Source organism: Cyrtonyx montezumae, unplaced genomic scaffold, assembly GCF_038088225.1.
Source record: "Cyrtonyx montezumae isolate F1298 unplaced genomic scaffold, pur_monq_1.0 scaffold_7, whole genome shotgun sequence".
Taxonomy (NCBI): Eukaryota; Metazoa; Chordata; class Aves; order Galliformes; family Odontophoridae; genus Cyrtonyx; species Cyrtonyx montezumae.
Window position 1 is genome coordinate 25,112,250 of NW_027072078.1, and position 21,362 is coordinate 25,133,611.

At 47.2% G+C, this 21,362-nt stretch overlaps 1 protein-coding gene across 2 annotated transcripts in view; it reads left to right on the forward strand.

The window, feature by feature from the left end:
- GLI2 (GLI family zinc finger 2) overlaps positions 1-21,362 on the forward strand; it is a 175,420-nt gene that overhangs the window by 97,030 nt on the left and 57,028 nt on the right. For both annotated transcript variants that reach the window (XM_065751149.1, XM_065751151.1), the window contains exon 3: positions 16,247-16,352. In XM_065751149.1, coding sequence (XP_065607221.1) covers positions 16,247-16,352 — 106 coding nt within the window. The remainder of the gene's footprint in view (positions 1-16,246; positions 16,353-21,362) is intronic.

Below are 21,362 nucleotides of genomic sequence, written 5' to 3' on the forward strand. Positions count from 1 at the left end.
CCGGTGGTGTCTGCCAGCAGAGAAGCCTGCTCAGGGTGCCTGTGGATTTGGGTCGTACTGCAGAGGTCCTTGCTTGATGCCTGGTGGCTGGGAACTGTGGTCCCAGCGTTTAATAATGAGGATAATAAGCACCTACATGCGCTGGTGAAGCTGTATTTGACAACTGTTGTGGACTGTGGATGTAGCTTGTGTTGGTAGTAGATGAGAGGACGTCAAAGGGAGATAAGCCAAGAACGTGCCTTGAAAAACAGTGGAAACCCAGTAATCTAGAAAACTGTGGCCACAAACTCTTTTGCTGACCAACTGAAAATCTCACAGGAATGCGTGTGAATAATTAAACGTAGCAATAGCAATTTGTAGCCATTATAGTTCCATAAATTATTTAAAGTTCTCCCCCATCTTTTCCTAAATGCACACTGCAGGATATGTTCTGCTGGCTGATTTCTGGAGAAATGTGTCTGGGTGCTGGGAACCCTGGTGTGGTTACACGTGCTGTCATCTTCATCAGCACTATGCTGACATGCGTTAGTCTGGCGCTTCTTTTCCCTTCTTCCTCAGAAGCCCTGGCGAGGTTTCATGTTGGTGTGTAACTGGTTCACACTGTTCCCAAGGAACAAAATTGCTCCTTGTGAAATTGGATTTCTTTATCTTCCTCATCCGTGATGCAGATTCCTTCTCCTCTTACATTTACCCACAAATGAAGAGCTGTGAAACCAGGCTTGATAGTGGGAAAACACTCACTCTCACATTTGGAGGTTTGTGTCACTGACCCTTCATGAAGATGTGGGTACTCATGCCCCAGGGACACATCCAGTGCTGTACTGACACCTGTCTGGTCGGGATGGGCAAATGAACCCGAACCTTCCCAAGAGCGAGGATGTGAAATGCAGAAAGGAAGGACTGCCACTTCCTCACCTGTCAGTGCAGCCTCACTTTTCCAGAAGGATACGGGGAAAACATAATGAGAGTGATACGGGCTCAGAAGACGAGCACACACGTAGCCTGGATTTGAGCTATCAAACAGCTGGAGGCAAATGCCAGCTGATCAGAACTGCTCTGTAAGCAGGAATCATTGTATAATCTCTTGTCTCGCGCATCACATCCAAGTGACAGCCCAGGAAGGCTGCTAGCAGCTGCCAACACCCCTCTGCATCACACAGGCTCCACGCACAAGGGAAGCCCTCAGCAGGGCAACAGCAGTGAGTCACTGGAAAGCAGAGGACCTGCATGGGATTTTCTCATGGGAAAAACCTAGATCTGCCATCACCAAGGATGAAAACCTGGATTCCTTTTTGAACATATCATGCATGATAAAAGCAGGGCGCGCAAAGAGGGTGCATATGCTCACAGCCCTGTGGATAGGCATATTGCAGTCTGAGTTTTGCAGAACAGGACATGAGAAAGGTAATTTACTGAACTAACCAGAGCCAGACAAATACCAGAGTTGGGAGAGAAACTGCAAGAATTATAGCTGATACTTCAAAGTGAAGTGCTTGTACTAACAGCCTGATAGCAGTCTGTGTTTCAGAGTTAGAAGCACAGTGTCAGTGAAGCAGTGTGTTTTGATCTGCCAGTACTGCATTTCTGAAGAACTCAATCTGCCCACTTGTGCTATTGCCCTAATTCAGGGGCCCAGCAAAATGGTGCTGCATCTCTGCCCTCCCCCATGTCGAATTTGTCAAACAAGTACACAAGTGGTTGTGCTGTTCCCATCCTGAAATGGCCCCAAAGCAGTAGGTGAAAGCAAATCTGTCTGGAGCCTCTCCTACCAGGCTGGATACTGGATGTACTGCTACATTGCTGTTTGTGATTTTATGCCAGAATAAGACTAAAAATCAGAGAAAGGTCCAACACAGTGCCATATCCATCATACGTTACGGAATCACCAAGGTTGGAAAAGACCTCCAAGATCATCTAGTCCAACCAAGCAGTGACTTTACAACTCAAAACTAGTGCTGATATTGCTTCAGCAACCAGTGACAGTGAATCAGTGAATAAAGCCAGAAATGGTATCTGCAGCTGTTTGCTGTTGGAGGCTTCCCATCCTGTGGCTTTCCCAGGTGAGCTTGAAGCTGTTGGCACACAGCAGTCAGGCTCTGATCTGAGGGGGGACAGCTCCTTCTGTTCACTGAGGGCACGTGCTGCACAATCTGCAAACCTGGGTTGTTGAACACAGTCTTTTAAAGTGGGGAGCTTGCTATCAGTGATAGATTAGCATGCGAATTAATGAAACCATCCCAATTTATGCAAACAGGTTGCAGGGATCGTTTCAGAGTCCCTTGTGTCATTAAAAATAACCCTGCTGCCTCAAAACTCTTTTGATTGGAGCCACATTTTGAAGTCATTTGTTTTTGTGCATCCTTTAAAATCCGATAGATTTGAGTAAGAAGAGTATCTCCAAAGTTGCTGCCAATCTATCTAGGAAAATGGTAATCATTTGCTTTTGAATTTTAGAGGGAACTGTGGTAATCGTAGAACCATTGAGGTTGGAAAAGCCTGCCAAGATTATCCTAGTCTTTCCATCAGCCTGTCCCATGCCCACTGACCATGTCCCTCTGTGCCACATCTCCATGGTTCTTGGACACTTCCATGGATGGTGGCCCCACCACCTCCCAGCAGCCGGTGCCAATCATCATTATGTTGTCTCACAGCAGATGTCCTCTGGGTTATTGTAGCTTAGTTTGAGCCTGTGGTAAACTTTAGTCCCCCTTACATGTCACTTTTAGCCTGAGAGAAAGGGCTTTGCACAGGCTGTATCACATAACAAAATGCCCGTAAATGAAATGGTCTGTGTTCTGTGTTTTGATCTGGCCAAAGTAAATCTGCTTTGCTTCCCAAAGTTATGGGATGGATTGACTGACTGACTGAATTAATATGGGGAGTGATACAGGATATTTGAACTCTTGTCAGTTTTTTTGATTCTGCTTTTTCCCAGCAGTAAAATGGATTTGTTCTGAAACCTGGAAAAGAAAGAAATAAACCTGGCAGATGTAGCCAGTTTATGATTTATTCTGAATTTGCAGCCTGATCCAAATGCCACTGAAGTCTGCAGAAATCATTTGGGGGATTTCAAAAGGAATCTCATCAGGCTCTTGATTAATATGCCGGGGAGCAGGGGTGTGTGTGGTGGGGGCCAAGGGAGCCTTGCAGAGCTCATCCTCTTTTTCTTTAGGGTTTGCATTCTCTCAGTGCACATCCTTTCATGCAAGCCTCGCAGTGCTCCCTGAACCGTCTGTATTTGGATTAATAGGTAATAGGAGAATCACTGGGGAAAGCTGGAGCCAGGTTCCGTTTTATTGCCTCAAAGTGATGTGAGGAGGGACTGTGCTGCTGGCACTGGGCTGTGGGAACACACAAGGTTGGGACCAGGGATGCTGCCCATCCCAGCACCTCATGCCCCAGACCATTGAACATGTGCTGGGCTCTGGTGCCACCCTACAGATTAAGGGAGGCTTGGGATCTCAGCCTCATGGGGCAGTGTAAGCGTGTGATCAAGCAGATTAACCTTGAAGCAGCAATAAGTGCAGCAGTGTTAACATGTGGTATCTTTTAACTTTACACTTACTTGCATTGTTTTCTAGACTGGAAGATTTCCAGATTTTTCTAGGATGGGAAAGGCCACTGAGTTATATAAAAACTGAAACAGGCTTTGCATCTTGATTTATTCCTGATCTTATTACTGTGTGACAGGATCGGTTATCTCTCAAAGGTTGGTATTAATTAAGGTTTACAAAACATTTTGCAATTCTTGGGAAAAAAATGCATCACAGAGCTCTGCTATTACTTGAGCTATTTATTACATGGCAGCCGATACTGCCTGTAAATGTCTGTGATCGTGTTTCAGTGTAAATCGTGAACTTCCAAACTCCTTTGGAAAAGCTAGTCTTCAAAAATCTTATTTTTCTTTCCCCCTCCCCCCTTGAAGTGGGAGGGAATTGCAGATGATCTTTCACATGGTTCTTCCAACACCCAGTCATTCATCAGCAGAGACTTAAAGATAATAAACTTTTTGTTTCAGGCAATTACTTAATCTCGACAAACTCCTGTGTTAAGCAGGGCTATTAACTGAGCAGGCCATAAATCAGTGTGCTGCCAGGTGGGTGAGTCTCCTGAACTGCAATCACTCTTCAGGACCTTCCAGAGACCCCTTCCCGTCTTAAGCATCCTCATTACACAAGCAGCATGCTAACAGCCCACACTTTGCATGAGCTGCCCAGAGAACCCACAGCAGACTGCACCAGGACCATTTTTAACACCAGTTGGAACATCTTCAGACCGAGGCAGGATGATACATGGCGGTTATTAGCCTGCACCCAAACCACAGCTGGGTGAAACAGATAACTTTCTCACCCCCTGCTCCTCAGTCCTTGTGCTTGGCTGGGAGCAGCGTGCTGCTGCAGGCATGGAGAAAAGCCGTCTGTGTGCTGTCCTCTCTGTCTTTACGTGCTAGGAGTGCTTTGGGGACTGATGTCGGTGAGGGTGGAACCTCCACAAATTCCTCTTTGTAGGCCACCAAGATGCTGAACACCTGGTTGGAAGTGCAAGCAAAATACCCAGCTTGGTTTTGTCGTGTCTCTAGCAGAAAGCAGACTTACTTCTTCACTTCCATTTCCAGAAAGTACTTTGGTCACAGTGCACAGCAGGCTTTGTGTGGGGTTTTTCCAGGCTCGATTTGTTCAAATTTACAAATGGTTTACAAATGGTTTAAACAGACCTTTTGTACGGAGAAGTTTTTTAAGCCTATAGGAACAGTTTGATTTTGGTTTGTTTTAGTGCCTGGAGGAGCATATGCATAAAGAAAGCAAACCTGCTTCTGTGGTTTGGATCGGGGAGGCTAGAAAAGCCAGCACTGAGCTTGAAGCACAGCCTGCTCCTGGAAGACCGAGGCAGTCTTTGTGGCAGGACGGGGCCGGGTGTCCCTGCGGTGGCTGTGGGCAGCCCTGCAGTGGCAGGGACCATGCAGGTAGGTCTGTGCCCAGGGCAGGCTGGCGTGCCTGCTCTTGTTGGCACAGCACCTGCGCTTGCACAGCGTTTAAGCATGTGCCTGGGAGTTCTTTTCTAAGGCTGCTTTCCAGCTCCTGCAAGTTGTGCCGGCTCCTTGTGCCAACAGCTCCGGGTATGCTGTCACACCTGGGCAAATCCATCCGTCCTGATGGATGTGGAGACGTATGGCGTGCACACACTGCAGTGGGGATTGGCTGGAGCACAGGAGGTTCTATCTGAACATTAGGATGGACTTCTGTGCTGTGTGAGTGGCTGAGCAATAGCACAGGTTCTCCAGGGAAGCTGTGGAGTCTCCTCCTTGGAGAGCTTCAGAGTGGGGGCCTGGACAACCTGCTTGCGGTAGCCCTGCTTGAGCAAAGGTTGGACCTGATGGCTTCCAAAGGTGCCTTCCAACCTCAGTATTTCTGTGATTCTGTGATTTAGTTTCACCTGAGCTTTACCATAAGCATCTTCTGGCCATCCCTGGAGGCACCTGAAGTCTGTGCCATGAACATGGAGCTCACTCAGCTGACCACCAGGCTTCAGGAAGGGCACACTGTGTTTCAGCTGTGCAGCCGCACAAAAGCAGCCTGGCCACCATAACAGTGGCTTGATGTAGGGCTGGGTGGCCAAGGGAGGTCAAGACAGCTGCTTTCAGCAGTAGTGGGGGCTGGAAGTGGTGGCTGGACTGCAACCTGTGTGCCTTCTTTGCTCATTCTTGCAGCATCAGTCTTCAGGTAAACTGGTTCAGGGAGCTGATCCAGCCAAAAACCCGTGCAGCACAATTTCAGGTGGTTAATTTTCAGCTGGATGAGCTCCCTGAGCTGGCTGGGTGTGGGATTGCCACTGCCACCTCCAGGGAGGGGTGTGAGTGCGTGGCTGGGGGTGAGGCAGGCTCCAACTGTGTTCTGAAGGTATTCTCCTCAGTAGTCCTGCTTATAGGGATGCAATTGGGATGATGCTCATGAGTAAGCTTCAACTTGCATGAATGGAAGGTATGGCCAGGGCTCTGCTAGACTTGCTGTTAGATATGAAGTGTAATGCAGAGAGCATTCTTCCTCCTTTTTCATTTACCTTTTTTGCTCTCTGGTTCTCCCGGAATTGTGATTGACAACAGTCTGTTGAACCACTCCATCCTTATTCATCTTTACTGTGGAGATTCTGGACCTGGATGCGACCAAGGGCACTAGCGTCCTCTGGTTACTAAGACCAGATAGTGCTTTCTCCGTAACACCTCCACCAAGTGACAAATCACAACCTATCCTCATATAAAGATGACAGAAGCAGTTGCACTTTTGAGAGGTGAGGAAAGTTTCGCATGGATGCAAAGTTGAGCCCCAGTGCAGTTGACCTTACGTTACGTTACGTTAAGGGATGTGGTTTGTGCTGTGATGTGAGCCTTAATGTGAAGATGCTGCTGTTTGCCATTCATTGCCCCTATTTCAAGGGACTCAGTGGCAAACTCCACTGGGGACTGTCGCATCAACTGGAGGCCCAGGCAGTTATCAGGATGCTTCTGGCTTCCTTGGGGACAAGATGATGACAACATGGAGAAAGCTTCTTTCTAAACTCACAGGCATGCTTTCCCCTGTAGATGTATGTTTTTGAGGGATCTATGTGTTTGCACAGATGCTCTTGAGATCCTGATTTTTCCCCTACAGTGGGCACACAGGCCATCCCTGCGCAGGCAGGCACAGCTCAGCTACCAGCTGCTCGGCCCCTGCACCCTGGGTGCCTTCCTGCCTGCTGGGGATGGGTTTTGTTCTTCTCCTATTTTCTCATAGCAGCTGCTGGAGAACAAGTCCCAAGGACCCATCTGGCCCTCCGAGCTTCCCAGGCCACGTGTTTTCTTGACAAAGCAACGGTGGTTGTGCTGTAATACAAGAGTTACATTATAAAACTGCAACTTGCTAGCAAAAGCAAACTGCCTTTTATTCACTGGTGCTGCCTTTCTCCCTTTAGAATTGCAGCCATGGCCGCTCCACAATGTAGCCTCAGATCGAGTCAGTCTAGAGAACTGCTTTTTTCTTTCTCTTTTTTCTTCTTCTTTTTTTTTTTTTTCCTTTCCCCTCCTCTGCTTTCTGGAGGAGTTGGCACAGCCTGGTGTTATTAGGACATAAGCCAGCTTGTTCTAGTGGAATTTCCTGTCTGATTTTAATTTCCCCCTCATTTTTTTTCCCCCCTCAAAGTGAGACAGAAGAGCTTTTTAATTGCACTGCCGTAGGTTGGCCTTTCGGGATATTATTATTCTTATTAAGTACTTCCTGTTGGGATGCAGCACGTGAGAAGTACCCAGCATCTCGGTGCAGTTGGGGCTTGCGGCCGCCTTGTTTGTTAATAACCGTCAGATTGGCAGCATCCTCAAGATACATCTTGGCATGACAGCCGGGCAATTAAGTGATTTTCAAGACTCTCAACATTTGCAGCTCAGGACCTGTGGAATTAATAAGCTGCATTAAGCCTTCTCGGTTTTGTTTTCTGCTGTTCAGTAGCCGCAGCTCCTCATTCATCTAACAGAAAGCCAGCCTCAGTGGGAACACTCGCTCTGGAAATCAGCATGGAGGTAGGAACGTGCTGTCACTCTGCCGACAGTGCGTTTTGTCCCACAGAAGAATCCAAGGCCTGCTTAGCAGGAAAGCTCTTACAAAATTATTTTTAATTTCCCAGAAAGTGAAAATTCCCAGCAGTCAGTTTCAGAAGCTTCAATAGGATGAGAGGGAATGGCCTCAGGTTGCACCTGGGAAGGTTCAGGTGCAAGATTAGGAAAAATTTCTCAGGAAGAGTGGTGAGATATTGGCACAGGCTGCCCAGGGTGGTGGTGGAGTCACCATCCCTGCAGGTGTTCAAGAACCATGGAGATGTAGCACTGAGGGACATGGTCAGCGGGCAACATCAGTGGTGGGTGGATGGTTGGATTAGATGATGGTAGAGGTCCTTTCCAACCTTAATGATTCTATGATTATATGTTGGCAGATATTGTTATAATCATGTCACTTTCCAAGTTTGTCACCATTGCCCATTCTGAGCTGTTCTGGGCCACTTCTGACAGCAGCCACAGTTTGCTGAAAGGTATTTTCTGATCAGAAGCCATTCTGTTCCCAACCTCCTGCCAACTCAGGCTGTTTAGGTCTGAGGATGTTGGCTGGTGGCAGCGATGCTGCTCTTGAGACATCTGTAATTGTGGCACTGCAGAAGACTGAAGGAGTCCCAGTGCCAGGCAGACCTAGGCACCCTGCTGCAGGATTCCCCAGCTTTCACCTTACCCAGATGGATAAAGAAAATAAGTTTGTCCCCACAAGGCTGCCACATAGCAGTAACCTAAAGACTCCAAGAATCCTTGCAGAATAATAAATAATACGTCACTTTCATTCACAGATGCCCTCCTGAATATCTTAAAATACTTTCACATAGTTGTCTGCAGGCTTCAGAAAATCCCCGTTTTCTCACCAAGAGGCCAGATTTCCCAGAACTGGATGGTTTGGGTCACACCTGAGGTGTGCTGCTAAGCCAACTCCCTGCTGGTAGCACCTTGACGTGGTCCCTCTGTCCTCACATCCCTGCCATGCCCTGACCAAGAGGTGCCCCAGGGGAGCAGCAGTGACCCAGGCAGGAGACAGCAGCTGAGGGATTTCAGAATTTGATTTCTTAATGATAAGAGTCATCCTTGCTGTAGAAAATGTCAATGAACTCTTACATTTTTAATCTAAATTTTCCATGGAGAGAAAAAGGCCATTTTTAGCCTCGCTGTAATTGTTCTGACTCTTTTGCCCAGGAAAGGACTGACAGGTTTTATGTCCCTAATGACAGTCTTGTGGTGCAGAAGAGGAAGCTGAGGAGCCCTGCTGGGAGCTTCAGGAAAGGGCAGACATGGACCTGAACAAGACTATCTAACTTCTATTCATGCTTCGTGAGTTCTTGAGCTGGGAAAGAAATGTATGTGGGATTGAACCACTGCGCTGGCCACCTGGGACCTCCTGAGGGCTCCTGGGAGCAGTTTGTTGTCTTGCGGCTTTTATGATGGCTTTTATTATGCAGGCAAACCTAGCCATGTGCTTTCTTGTGTGTAAAGTAAGCATCGCATCCCCATGGGCACCCAAAGCCTGCTTCCCTTGGCTTTGTACTCTCCTCTTCTCCATGCGCATGCTGCGGTTCCTCCAAGTGTACAGTCATAAATCACACGGACTCTGTCCTGCAGGTGCTTTGAGGTGTTGGTGATACCATTCTTGCTTTGAGGCCTTTTTTGTGGTTTTATATCTGAAGAGAAGCAGGACGTTATTTATCAGATACGTGGTCTGATTGTTGGGTAGTCCCATGTGGAGATGGGAGTTGGAATCCATGATCCTTAAGGGTCCCCTCCAACTCAGGATATTCTGTGATTCTATTATTTGTTGTTTCCTTTGCATGTATGTGCATCCCAGTCTCCTCCAAGCACCCCTATGAGACAGTCACCATTACCTGAGCCACTGGTTTTCTTAACAACATAGAGTGTTTTCCTCTGTATTGCTCACCTGAATGGGAAACTTGGCTTTTGCTGTGCCCACAGTCACACTAAGCACGTTACCTCCTCCAGCGTGCTAAGGTGTTGTCTGAAAAAAGATTTTGTAAATTAAACTACCGCCGCCTTTCCGTATTATGTGTGTTAGAAGAGGTTCTGCTGGATGGGAGCAGCAGGTTGGATGTGCTTCAAAACAGTCTATAATAGGACAGGAGGGAGCTCTTTCTTGGTTACACTGGCTGGAACCTGCCTCCTATTTGTCCTTCCCATAATGTTCATAGCGTGCCAGAATTAATCTTCTCCATTATTTCACCTGTGAAGTTCCTCTTTTGTTGTTACCAAAGCCACTGAGCAAGTAATCATAAATAAAACAGTGTAATAATTAACCAATATTAATTGAAGCATGCTGTATGGAAACCAAACCAAATACTAACAAGCCAAACAAAAGAAAAGCATGCACGGTGCAGCCTTGTTTACAGTGCAGTCTGCTGGAGTCATTATACACGTTGATATAATAATACTGAGCACTTAATTACCACATCATTTTTAAAGCGCTGTATAAACATTAACCAAAACCTCTGAGGTAGGGAGGTATTATTATCTCCATTTTAAAGAGGGGAAATTCTGACACGGTGAGGTTAGTTGGGCAGACTGGAGTGAAGGCTGCAGCCTCTCGGCCTGTCCAGACCACGCTGTGATTTTGGAGACTCCAGAAGCACCTGGGATGGCTCTACCTGGAACACGATGCTGCCACCTGAGGTGGGCTGCTGTCTGTCGATGCAGCTCTGCACTTTGCAAGCGTGCAGACTGGAGCAGCCGACAGACGCGTGGTTATCTCTTCCTGGAGGTAAGCACATGCTTGGCTCATTTTGCAAAGCAACAAAACGTGGAGGCTCAGCTCTCTGGCAGTGCTTGGTGGGGCTGGGAGGCAGCGGCTGCTGTGCGGTGGCTGTGGGAATGTCTGTCCGTGCAGAGCAGTCACTGTTCAGCAGCAGTACATGACTTCATCCGAGGAGAATCCCACAGGCGCAGCAGTGTGATCTGCTCCGTCATGTTTCTGTGACCCAGTTTTCCCCATTCTTTGTCTTGGACCTTCGTTGACCCCAACCCTATTATCTCTTCCAATAACTCACCCAGGCCATTATTAATGGTGCATTAACTTCGGCTGTGCTTTCAGCAAAGATGTTTTTCTTGCGCTTATTCATTCGCTCAACTCACTTAAACAGCGAGATCATTATTCCAGGGGCGTCACATAAACACAAAACCATCTCCCTTGCTGACACCTATGGCCCAAGGCACTTTGTTGGATCCAAGCACAACACCAGGACGACCCAAGGGGCTCCAAGAGCCACCCACGTGCTCAGGGATGGGTTCACCTCCCCATCCAGAGCCCACCAAGCCCAGTACATCTCCAGTGGGAGAAATCACAGAATGAAGGCTCTGGAGCAGAGCACATTTGGGAATTTGCTGTTTCAGAACAAGCCTGATGTTTGCCACCATAGAGTTGTTGGATGCATTCTGCGTCCCTTTACGTTAAGAACTTTAAAAAAGCATCTTCTACGACATCCGCTGCTCAGTTTTTCTGGGTCAGCTGCTTCTTTAGAGCTGTTAATGACACTGTAGTGACAGGATCATGTGAACTGTTGAATGGAGTTTTTCTCCCATTAATCCAAATCAGTCCAATGCTGCAGGGCTCTGACACCTTTTTCAGATCAAGTTGCATTTTCTACCTGCTGTGGTTGAGGTTTGTTCTGGAACTTGCTGTTTGTTTGACTGTGGGCAAGTTGTGTTACTTTATCCTGTACCAGCCCCCATCTAAGGAGCTTTGTGATATTTGGCAAGGCAGTTTGTCGTCCCTGTATGAAACTCATGTTCCATGCATCATAAATATCACAGGAAATCAAGCCAAGAGTGTTCTCAAGAGGTCAATATTGTTTTTTTTCCAGTTTCTAAGATAGGTGGCTTTGCAAAATTGTTGGAAAAAGTGTTATAAGTACTGAATTATTCTATCAGCAGTCTCGTATGTTTTTCTTCAACAAGTGGCTTTACCTTTAGGTCAGCCTCTGGGAGCTTTGCATGTATTGGATGGTACAGGGGACTGGGGGGGGGGGGGGGGGGGAGGGGAGGGATGGGGCAGGGGGCTTCTGGGTGTCTCCAAACCCTGGTTGTGCGGCAGTGCTCAGGTGCAGGTGAGAGTTAAAGTTGTCCTTTAAGTGCAGGCATGTGTAGGCTGACCCTGTCCAAGGCTGTTCCTGCCACTTCGGACTGCACTTAGTTTTCAGGAGGCAGTGCTTTGCAGATTATTTTTGACGAAGTTGGACTCGATGATTCTTTTGGGTCTCTTCCAACTCAGGATATTCTGTGATTCTATGAAAGCAAACCTCAAATGAAACCTGATTCAGTGGTATGGGGTCTGATTTCTTTTCTTCTGCTATCTTTTTTTGAGTGGTTGTGTGTGGAGGTTGAAGTATTTTGAATATAAAAAGTTTGTTTGACCCTTCCTAACTCTTGGACTTAAAAAGAAGAGCTGCTGTGGGTGCTGTAAGAGCGTCTGCTTTGCTCGCTGCACAAACCCCTGCATGCCATGTGTGTTTTTCTTGAAGCACAGGTTTATCTGCAGAGATAATCAGAAGCCTGCATCATCCTCAAAAAATGCCTGTTTCTGCTGCCTCCCTCCCTGATTCCTGGGATTTTCGGCAAAGGGACGTCCCCTTTAAGCATACATTTCTGTTTCATATCTCTCCCCTTTGAAGACAGAGGGCTGGCTGGCCTTTGAATAGGCAAGGATGAGAATAGAACAGTGGGAGGTCCGTGTCTTGCTCATAAACCTTGGCCAGAAAATCAGCCCTGACAAGCGGGGACAGGTAGCAGCGTCTCCCCCTAATCGAGCGATGCGGCGGAGCAGACGCGTTCCTGCAGGAGCTGGGGGCAGGTGGGGCCTCCCAGCCTCATCAGCGTGCGTTCACCCCAGAGCTGCACGCCACAGCTCAATGTGGAGCCATGTTATTTCTGTGTGAAACACCCTGTTTTTCCATTGGCCCTGCCCTTTGTGTGGTGTTTTGATTTCTTCACGGAATCAATCATTGAACGGCTTAAATTGGAAGGGACCTTAAAGATCACCCAGTTCTACCCCCCCTGCTGTGGGCAGGGCTGCTGACCACTAGGCCAGGTTATCCAGGGCCCCATCCATACCTGGCCTTAAATACCTCCAGCATTCAGGAACACTTCTTCGGTTTTCTCTTCCTTCCTCAAATTTTTTGTCCCAGAGCTATGGGACATGGAGGAGCAATGTCACTTTCTGCCTTCCCTCAGTGGCACGTCCTTCTGAGGGGCTTGGCATGGCCCAGCTTCTTCCTGGGGGAAAGCTTTCTCCTGCTAAAACTTCCTCGCACTGTGTAAAACAGCAATCAGCATTAGTACTAATTGGGCAGCTTTGGGGTTAAATCTGCAAAGATTGCTTGGGTTTAGCAAATCCTCTGCCACCACAAAGCAGATAATACTAAACAAAGATCGCCTTGATTAGATTAAAATTGGCAAATTCATTGTCCTAATCATCATATCACCCTTCTCGTGGCTATTCAGGAATACATCAACATGACTTACTTGAAGTAATTGAATATAATTGTCTCTTTAACTCCTACGTGTAAAGCATCCATCTTTGTTAGTGGCAGACACTGCTGTCCTGCTGCCAGCGCGCTCTCCTCATCAGGAGGGGTGGGAATGAGAAGCAAGGCAAGGATGATGTTCATGAATTGGAAGCTGATTGCCTATAAAACTATTCACTATTCCTGAACAAGCACCTGAAAGAGGAGAAAAAGGAGTGGCACTGGTTGTGTTTGGCTTTGTACTCCCAGGGTGGGGAGCAGAGGAGGGACCAAAGTGGGACAGTGCGGATGGAGATCACCTAAAGCAACCCAACCCTGGAAGGAAGCAGAATTGCTGACTGCCAACATACAAATAGATTTAAAGGCCAAAAACAAACCAGCCATGCCCGCAGGAAGCAGGAAATTTGTGGAAGTTTTTCTCCCATTAGTAATCAGATGTGCAAGGAAGGAGGAATTCTTTTCAGATGTTGTTGTACCTACAGATAGCTAGGAAGGGAGGCCAAGCAGCAGGCACCCTGCATTTTCTTATTCCCTGCTCTGCTGAGCGTCATGGAGATCTTTTTGTACTAAATGTTTGATGTTACTGCTGCGATCAGTAATGTAGCAGGAGGTGGTTACAAAACTGACTACCGTGGGTATCACTAAAGGCAGGCTATGAAAAAGAAGGGGACAGATTCTTTATCAGGATCAGTTGTGATAGGACACGGGAAAATGGTTTCAAACTAAAAGAGGGAAGATTTATAAGGAGGAAGTGTGTTACAGTGAGGGTGGTGAGGCACTGGCACAGCTTGCTCAGAGAAATGGTGGATGCCCTGTCCCTGGATGCACTCAAGGTCAGGCTCAATGGGGCTCTGAGCACCTGATTGAGGTGCAGGTGTCTCTATACTGCAGGGGGGTTGAACTAGATGACCTTTAAGTGCTGTTTTCACCTTAAACAATTGTATGGTTCTATGATTCTTTGAAAACAAGACATAACCTGCCCTGTTTTTAAGAAATTCAGTATGTGAGCCATTGCTGTTAATGGTTTTGCCATTGCTGGTGAGTTGAACTCGTCCAGATAAGGGCTTGGAATGACCATATGACTCTGCGCCACTGAAACGCCACCCCAGTGCCCAGCAGTGTCAGTCCATCACCTCATACCTCTCTGCATTTTGTGGCTACTCAGCCCTGACCTGCCCCACCCAGGCAGAATCATCACTGTGTTTTAGGAAGATGCCAAACCTGACTCATAGGCACTCCAGCAGGGCTATGCAGGCAGGCCTTTGGGAACGCAGGAGAGTCCTTGCTTCTTGGGATTTATTTTCATGAACTCTATATGGAATGAGTGCTGCAGGAAGCCCAGTCTGCTAGCGGTGTTTGTGATGTCTGGCAGTGAGTGGCTGTGCTGGGAGTAAAACCCATGTCCTTGGAGCAGAGCAGGGACTCCCTGGCCCTGCAGAGCGTGCCCTGGGGATCAAGACCTCTTTGCCCCTCTTCTCTGGTCCCATGGGCTGTGTCCAGGGGACAGCCGTGTCCCTGAGGCGGAGGGAAGCATCTCCTGGTCCCTGCCAGCCTGGGCAGTGGCTCAGGCTGAGTGCGGTTTGATGAGAGCGGGCACTGCTGTGCTTCTGACCTGGAAAAACACTGGCTGCCCTTTAAAGTGAAGTGTCCTCGCGTAAGGGATCATCCTTGCCCAGAACGAAGAAAAAGTGAATCTCCTGCCTGCCAAAGCAAATCCTAAAGGATGCGAGTTTATTCTCTGCCTGAGCTGCTTTTTGGGGAGGAGGGGGAGGGGAGCAGAAGGGGGAGGCAGCTAACAGTTACCCTACTGTGTCCTAACATCAGGCGAGCTGCAAAAATGCTCCCAGTGTATCGGGGCGTGCACGGTGCCAGCCCTGCGCCGGAGCACGGAGCGTGAGGCTGCTGCGGAGCCTTAAATACTTTCCAGCCCGACTGCCTTAGCCTAACGCCTTTCAGCACTGTTGGCAGGAGGCTTGTTTGTGTGCAGGCTCTCACCTCTCTCACTGCCGCGCCTGTGCCGCGTGTGCTCGGGGACTGAGCGCTGCAATGGGGGCAGGAGCTGCAGAGCTTGGGGCTGACACGCGGGGAAGGACACGCGTGGGGATCTCTCCCAGGCGAAGTGCAAGAGGAGCACAGCCTCGCTGGATGGAGTCGGCGTAGCTCCATGGCAGCTGGACTCACCGGGGTGAAAGGCTGAATTTGAAGGCTGATAGAAAAAGAGTTGGGCACTGCTGGAGTTTGCTCAGCATCAGCGAGAGATTCAGCCCAAGCTTTGGCACTTGGCTTTTGGATGGTGTTCTGCAGAGAGATGCTACCTGTCATAGAGGCAAGTCATGGTTCAATACCAGCGGGGGCTGAGCCTCTCTTAATGGTGTTTCTTTGGCTTCAGTAATTTTTACAGGAAAGGCCCAGCATAGTTGGGGGTGGCGGGAGAAATAACCCGATGAATTTTCCGTCGGCTCGACTCACTCAAATATTCTCGCCATTAACTTTTGGGGTCAATAATAAATATTAAAACCTGTAGATTTAATAAGTCAATGTAGGTGTTCTCTGCCTTTTGAGACCACTTTATCTTTCCATCAAAGATGAAACAAGCTTCTCATATGAATAAAAAATAGGGCCTCAAGTGATTACAAGCGCGAGCAATTTGGGCTCCTCTCTCAGAAGCTGGCAGTAGGCATTTCTGAGCCACTTCTGAATGCTGCCCTCATGGTTTGCATTAGCACTGCTCTTGCTGTTGGTTTTTAGGTAAATGTTTCCAGACCTTCGGCAGAGGTGCTCGCTGCTTCTGTGGGCACGGGGGATGGCGTGGGTCCGGGTCCCGCCAGGCTCTGTTGAGTCTGATTTGCGCTGCAAGTCTAGCTTTCCTTGGTGCTTCCTATAATCTCCTTGAGTTCAAAGAGCGCTTAGCTGCTTGTCTTTGTCAAAAACCCTGTTGGAGATCTTTTATGTCGAAGATGTAGGATTTCTCCGCATGACTTTGATTATTTATTCATTCCACTTCTCTGGTGTATGATAGCGCTGATATCATGAAGACCCCTTGTCTTGCACTGCTCTTGCTCTGAAATTCATGGAGATTTAGTGCCTTTGAAATTGTTTTAAAAGGAAAGGAAAAGTTTTTGAAGTCCCTTTTTTCTTCTTCTTCTTCTATTCCCCTCCACAGTGCCGCAGCACATTTTTCCGGCCTTCCACGCTCCTTTGCCCGTTGACATGCGCCACCAGGAAGGACGATACCATTACGAGCCTCACTCTATCCACGCTATCCACGGGTAAGTCAAATCTCACACCCTCCACTCCCGAGCCTTTCTGTGGCCCTGTCCGCCCACCCTGTATCAAATCCCATTCCTGAAGCACGGAGCACTCAGTGCCCTCCCGGTCACACAGATCCATTAAACCTATAGAAGTGCCGTGTAGCTCCGGGATAGGAGTCCTGGAGGTGGGGATGGCTTGTGGTTTTGCTCCCATGGTGTTTCTCATGTTGTAGTGTGCTTTTCTGACACCGTCTTGGTGAAGCCCAAGCACTGCTCCCTTCATTCATTTTCAGCAAAGGGTAAAAAGCTGCCAGGTGTGCTGTAAATCAGTTTTATTTCACATGATTTTAACATGGACAGACTGAGTGATACTGGTGTCTACATGCGGTCTAGGGGGGCAGGATTGTGGGTTTTGATGGGGACATCCTCATGAGATCCCACAAGTGCTGCCCAGGGGCTGTGCCTGGGCTGGGAGTTTCACACTGGTCTTCTAGTCCACGTCTCCTAGACACGGCAACCCAACAGTCCTTGGGGAGTGGTAAGGACACATTTATAGAGAGATTGGGTTCACCTCCTATGAATTTTGAGCAGGCCAGAAAGGAGCCAGCAGGGAAGTGAGTGGGAGGCTGTGGTGGCCATGCGGCCAGTGGGTTTTCTCCTCATCCCTGAAACATGCCATCCCCATGGGTGGTGAGGGACAGCCTGATGGGTTGGCGGTCTCACGGCTCCCAGAAATCCCTCACACTGTGATGGCAACCTGTGGGCGGGTCCTGGGGCATTCAGCATAGGAGAACCTACAAGGGCTAAAAACAATTTGCAAGAAGGGAAAGCGAGGCAGGTCTCATCACTTAAAAACTCTTATTTGTTCCCTCTGTTGTCCCCAGAGATTATATGACCTCCAGAGATCCCTTCCAACCCCTATGATCGTGTGATTCTGTGCTCTGTGGCTTTGCAGGGCTGTTTGCAGAGCCATGGTTATTCTGGATGAATGTGAGTGGGGGAACAGACTCTGGGAGGCAAGAAAGGAGACAGCGGCAGCCATGAGATCTGTGGAGTCCCACGGCTTTGAGGGCTTTATTCCACTTCCAAAACGCTGCAGGAAAAAGTGATAGGGCATTCCCCTGGATGCTAGCAGGAGACAGGTCGTCTCTTGGCTGGCAGACAGCTTGACTAGATGTTTAAAGGGGCAGAGAAGCTCTTTCCATGTTGTGTGCAAAGGGGAAAAAACAGAATGAATCGCTAATGTGAAAAGGCAAAACTGGGGGGTCTGGGGAGATTAGTGAAGCAGTTCTGAGCTTGCCTGCATGTACATGCAGAAATTGCAGAAAAAAAGAACACAGATCAATTCAAAAATGTACTACGAGACAGATAATATGCTAGAGGTATGGCTAAGACAGCACACGCTGACATCTGAAAGGGACATCTTCAAAACTGCGGTTAGGAGAGAGGATAGAAAATGCTCACGTTTGGCATGGGTTACTCATGCACCCCGAAAAGCTGGATAAAGTCTGTGCTGCTGCAGAGCATGGCTACATCTGTCTTCTCCCTGGGCTAGCACTTTGGGAACCATGCAGAGATCATGCTCCCCTTCAGACCTGGTGCTGCATCTTTCCTGGGGCACCGCAGCAGTAATTTTGGTGGGATCATGGAGCAGGATTTTCTCCGAAATCCCACACAGAACTTGCCAGCTACCCTGTGAATTATATCCCCTGGCAGATCAGGTGTTCAGCTCACCTGTACCAGTGTTAATACTCTGCTGTCTTAGCAGTGGCTGAGTTTGTCTGACAGGGAACCCCAAGAGTGTTCTGCTAAGGATGTGAGAAGAGTTTTTGGTACGTGCCTACTGTCCTTATTTGCGACCCTTCACCTTCCCAGCAGCAGCTTTAAAAATAATAATTAAAAAAAATGCTGAGGTACTGACGGGGAAACTTAGTTGTTGGTCTTAGAAGAGGAAATGTGGTTGTATTGGAAACTTCAGATAAGATGAACCTTATTACTTGGACACTTGGCTGAAGGGTGCTTGTGTGAATGGTGAAGCATCAGAGCAGAGCACCTGACTGTTTCCTGGCCACGTATTCTTGTGCAGCATTTCTGGAGCTATAGAAGGTAACAGGCTTGTTGAAAACAACTTAGACTTGAAATATCAATTGCACCTTTCATGAGCGTGCAAGTGCATACATGTGTCAGTCCTGTCCTGGGCCTTATTCTGCTGTCAATTAGAGAGGGTTTTCCTGTAGCTAAAGCAAAGCCGGCGCTTTAGGATCAAGGGAATGCAATTTCGGTCTGGCTTTCTTTCCCAAGTGTGTAACCACACTGGGAAAATCCTCACCAGCTGTGGAGTTAGTCTCTTGTCCGTTTTTCCTCTTTCAGTTTTATCTGCAAACATGTCAGTCTCATCTCCTGCCCTTTCCTTCTTTAGATTTTTTTCTACTTCTCTTTTGTCTTCCTTTTCTCTCCTCCAGTTTCTGTTCCAGATACTTCAAAGTGGTGCTCAGCCTTCTCACTGGAGGATATCCAGTGTGAAATCACTCAGAACATGGTAATGTTCACGCTTCTGTGCCTCTGCCTGGATAGGCTGGGCAATCCCTGTGGGTACGGATGAACTGCTGTAAATTCGTACCCTGTCCTGGTGGTGTAGAAACCCATTCTTCTCTTCAAATTAAATAACGATGGTGAATCATGTATATTTTTACTCTAGAAAATTGTGGTAAATGTTTGGAAGATGATTTGTGTCACTGAGTTTCGGTTTCATGATTAATGTGATCAGTGCTTGACAGAGAGCCCCCAATTCATCAAGCCCATATTCTAGCTGTCTGCTGTCTTGCTGGTACCAAATTTATCTAATTACATGAACACTGCACAACAAATTAAGTGTAGTCTCATTTGTTGCTAACTATGGGGTCTTATTACTTGCCTGCTGCGTTATGTCAAAGGTTTGTTTCCTGACTGCCTGATGTGACATGGCTGCGTTCCCCCGCATCGCTGTTTGCTTTTGTCCTAATGAGAACATAAGTTGTTTTATCCTATCTAAAGGGAACTCATCTGTCCTGAGCAGGACAAGCTTTGGGACCCTTTTCTTGAGAATATGGATGGGAATATGGAAAACAAACAATAAAAGACCCACGTGCAGAGGTGGGTCTGAAAGATGTTCTGCATTTCTTACTGTTGTTGTTCTGTCTCGGTCAATTCCTTGTTAAGCACCATGGTAAATAGTTTTCAGAGATGGAGTCTTCCCCACTGAGCATTTAGTATACCTATGCAGCTGCTGATCGTGTTGATAGTACCCTGAAGTACATTTCTTAGGGAAGTTTATCTGGATAAAATAGCATTTTTCCAGTCAGTAGGACACTTTACTTTTCTACACAACCTCTGTTATGTTTGCCTGTGGTGCACCTCTTTGTCATTTTTTGAAGTGATCTCTTTTCTGGCATTAAGAAAAATTTTTCAGAATCATGCTGCTTTCTTGGCTAGTTTGGAAAAATGAAATATTTCATTCAGTTGATCCTTGAGCTCTGCAGTGCACAGCAGCAGAAACATTGTGGAGTTAAGACATCAGCTCAGATTTTGATGTTTTGGGCTCATGGTCATACAGAGGATGGAAAGAGAGGCAGGATTGGAGCCCAGCAGACACTGCAAAAACATGTAATACAGAATGGAGTAAAACCGAGTGTGTGCAAACCTCTTCCAGGTTTGCATAGTTAGAGCAGATTGAATGAAGGAAAGCATATTGGTCTATGTAAACTGTATGAGGCACTATTTCTCCAACACAACATTTGTTTGTTGTTAAGGTCACCACATACAGCACTCAAAAGCTAAGAAATGGCAGAAATATGTTTGCAGGTTCCGACCTCTTTTGTGTATCATTGGAGCAGTGCTTTAGCTTTGCACAGCCATGCTCCGTGGATGCTAGTAATGGTGGGTGCTGCATGCAGCTTTTATTGATTCTATCTCTCATCTGCAAAGCAAGGAGACTCTTGGAGCCAGCGTTGCAAGATCAAGCCCTCAACTGTAGAGCAAAGCTGTGGGTGAGGGTGGCAGGTGAGCACTGATAGCTCCTCCCTTCCACTCCCCACTTTAGTGTGCTTAGCTACTCTCATCTATTTTTTTCCAAACTACAACAAAAATAACAAAAAACCTCTTAGCTCAGCTTAAAAGTACCTGCCAATGCAAGAGCCTTCAGGGCTAACCATTGTAAACAGCGTGCCTAGGCTTGACTCAGCAAGGTTTTTAACAGTAGTTCCTAAACTGTGGTTAAAACCCGTCAGGTATTATGCACTGCAACAAACAAAAGCAGCCTTGTTTTTCTACTGACATCCCGGTGATGTTTCAGGTTACATTCTTTATTAACAAAATATTGTTGTTGTTCTTTTGTCCACACTTCGAAATAATTTACGAAAATTAAAAAAAAAACAAAAAAAAAACAATCTGAGCTCATATTCATGAGACAAATTCTGTGGCTTTCAGGAAGACTGAATCCTCCCAAACAGCTAATGAGAGAATGTTCCATCACCACGATAATGCGGAGTTGCCCTTAATTTCCCTTTGCTAGGGCTTTTATCTGGATTAATCACAGATCTTCCTCCATTTCCCTGAGATCTTAATATATTACAGATTTTCCCTGATATTCAGCCTACACACTTTTCCTTTATCTGATCCTATTACCCCTCCTTGTTGAAGTTTGTTTTCCTTGAGCTGTGTTAAAAATTGGAAAACACCTTTTCAGGATTGGCTCCCAGTGTGCCTGAGCAGCTTAGGTGGGTAATTCACAGGCGGGCAAGGTGACTATTCATCAAAATGGCATGGCTCGAGTGTTTACAGATTCTCCAGATTTAACCTTGTTAAATGTTTTTATGTTTTTCCATTTTGGGTATGTTTCAGGATGATGTTCCTTTGTTTTTGTGAGATTCAGCCAAGGGAGGCCAAGTGGGGTTAAGGGAAAGTATGTTCTTTAGCCATACAAAAAATAATCATCATTCTCTGGTAACGGTGTTCTGAGAAATACCAGTGTCTCTCGCTTTAGAATTGGAA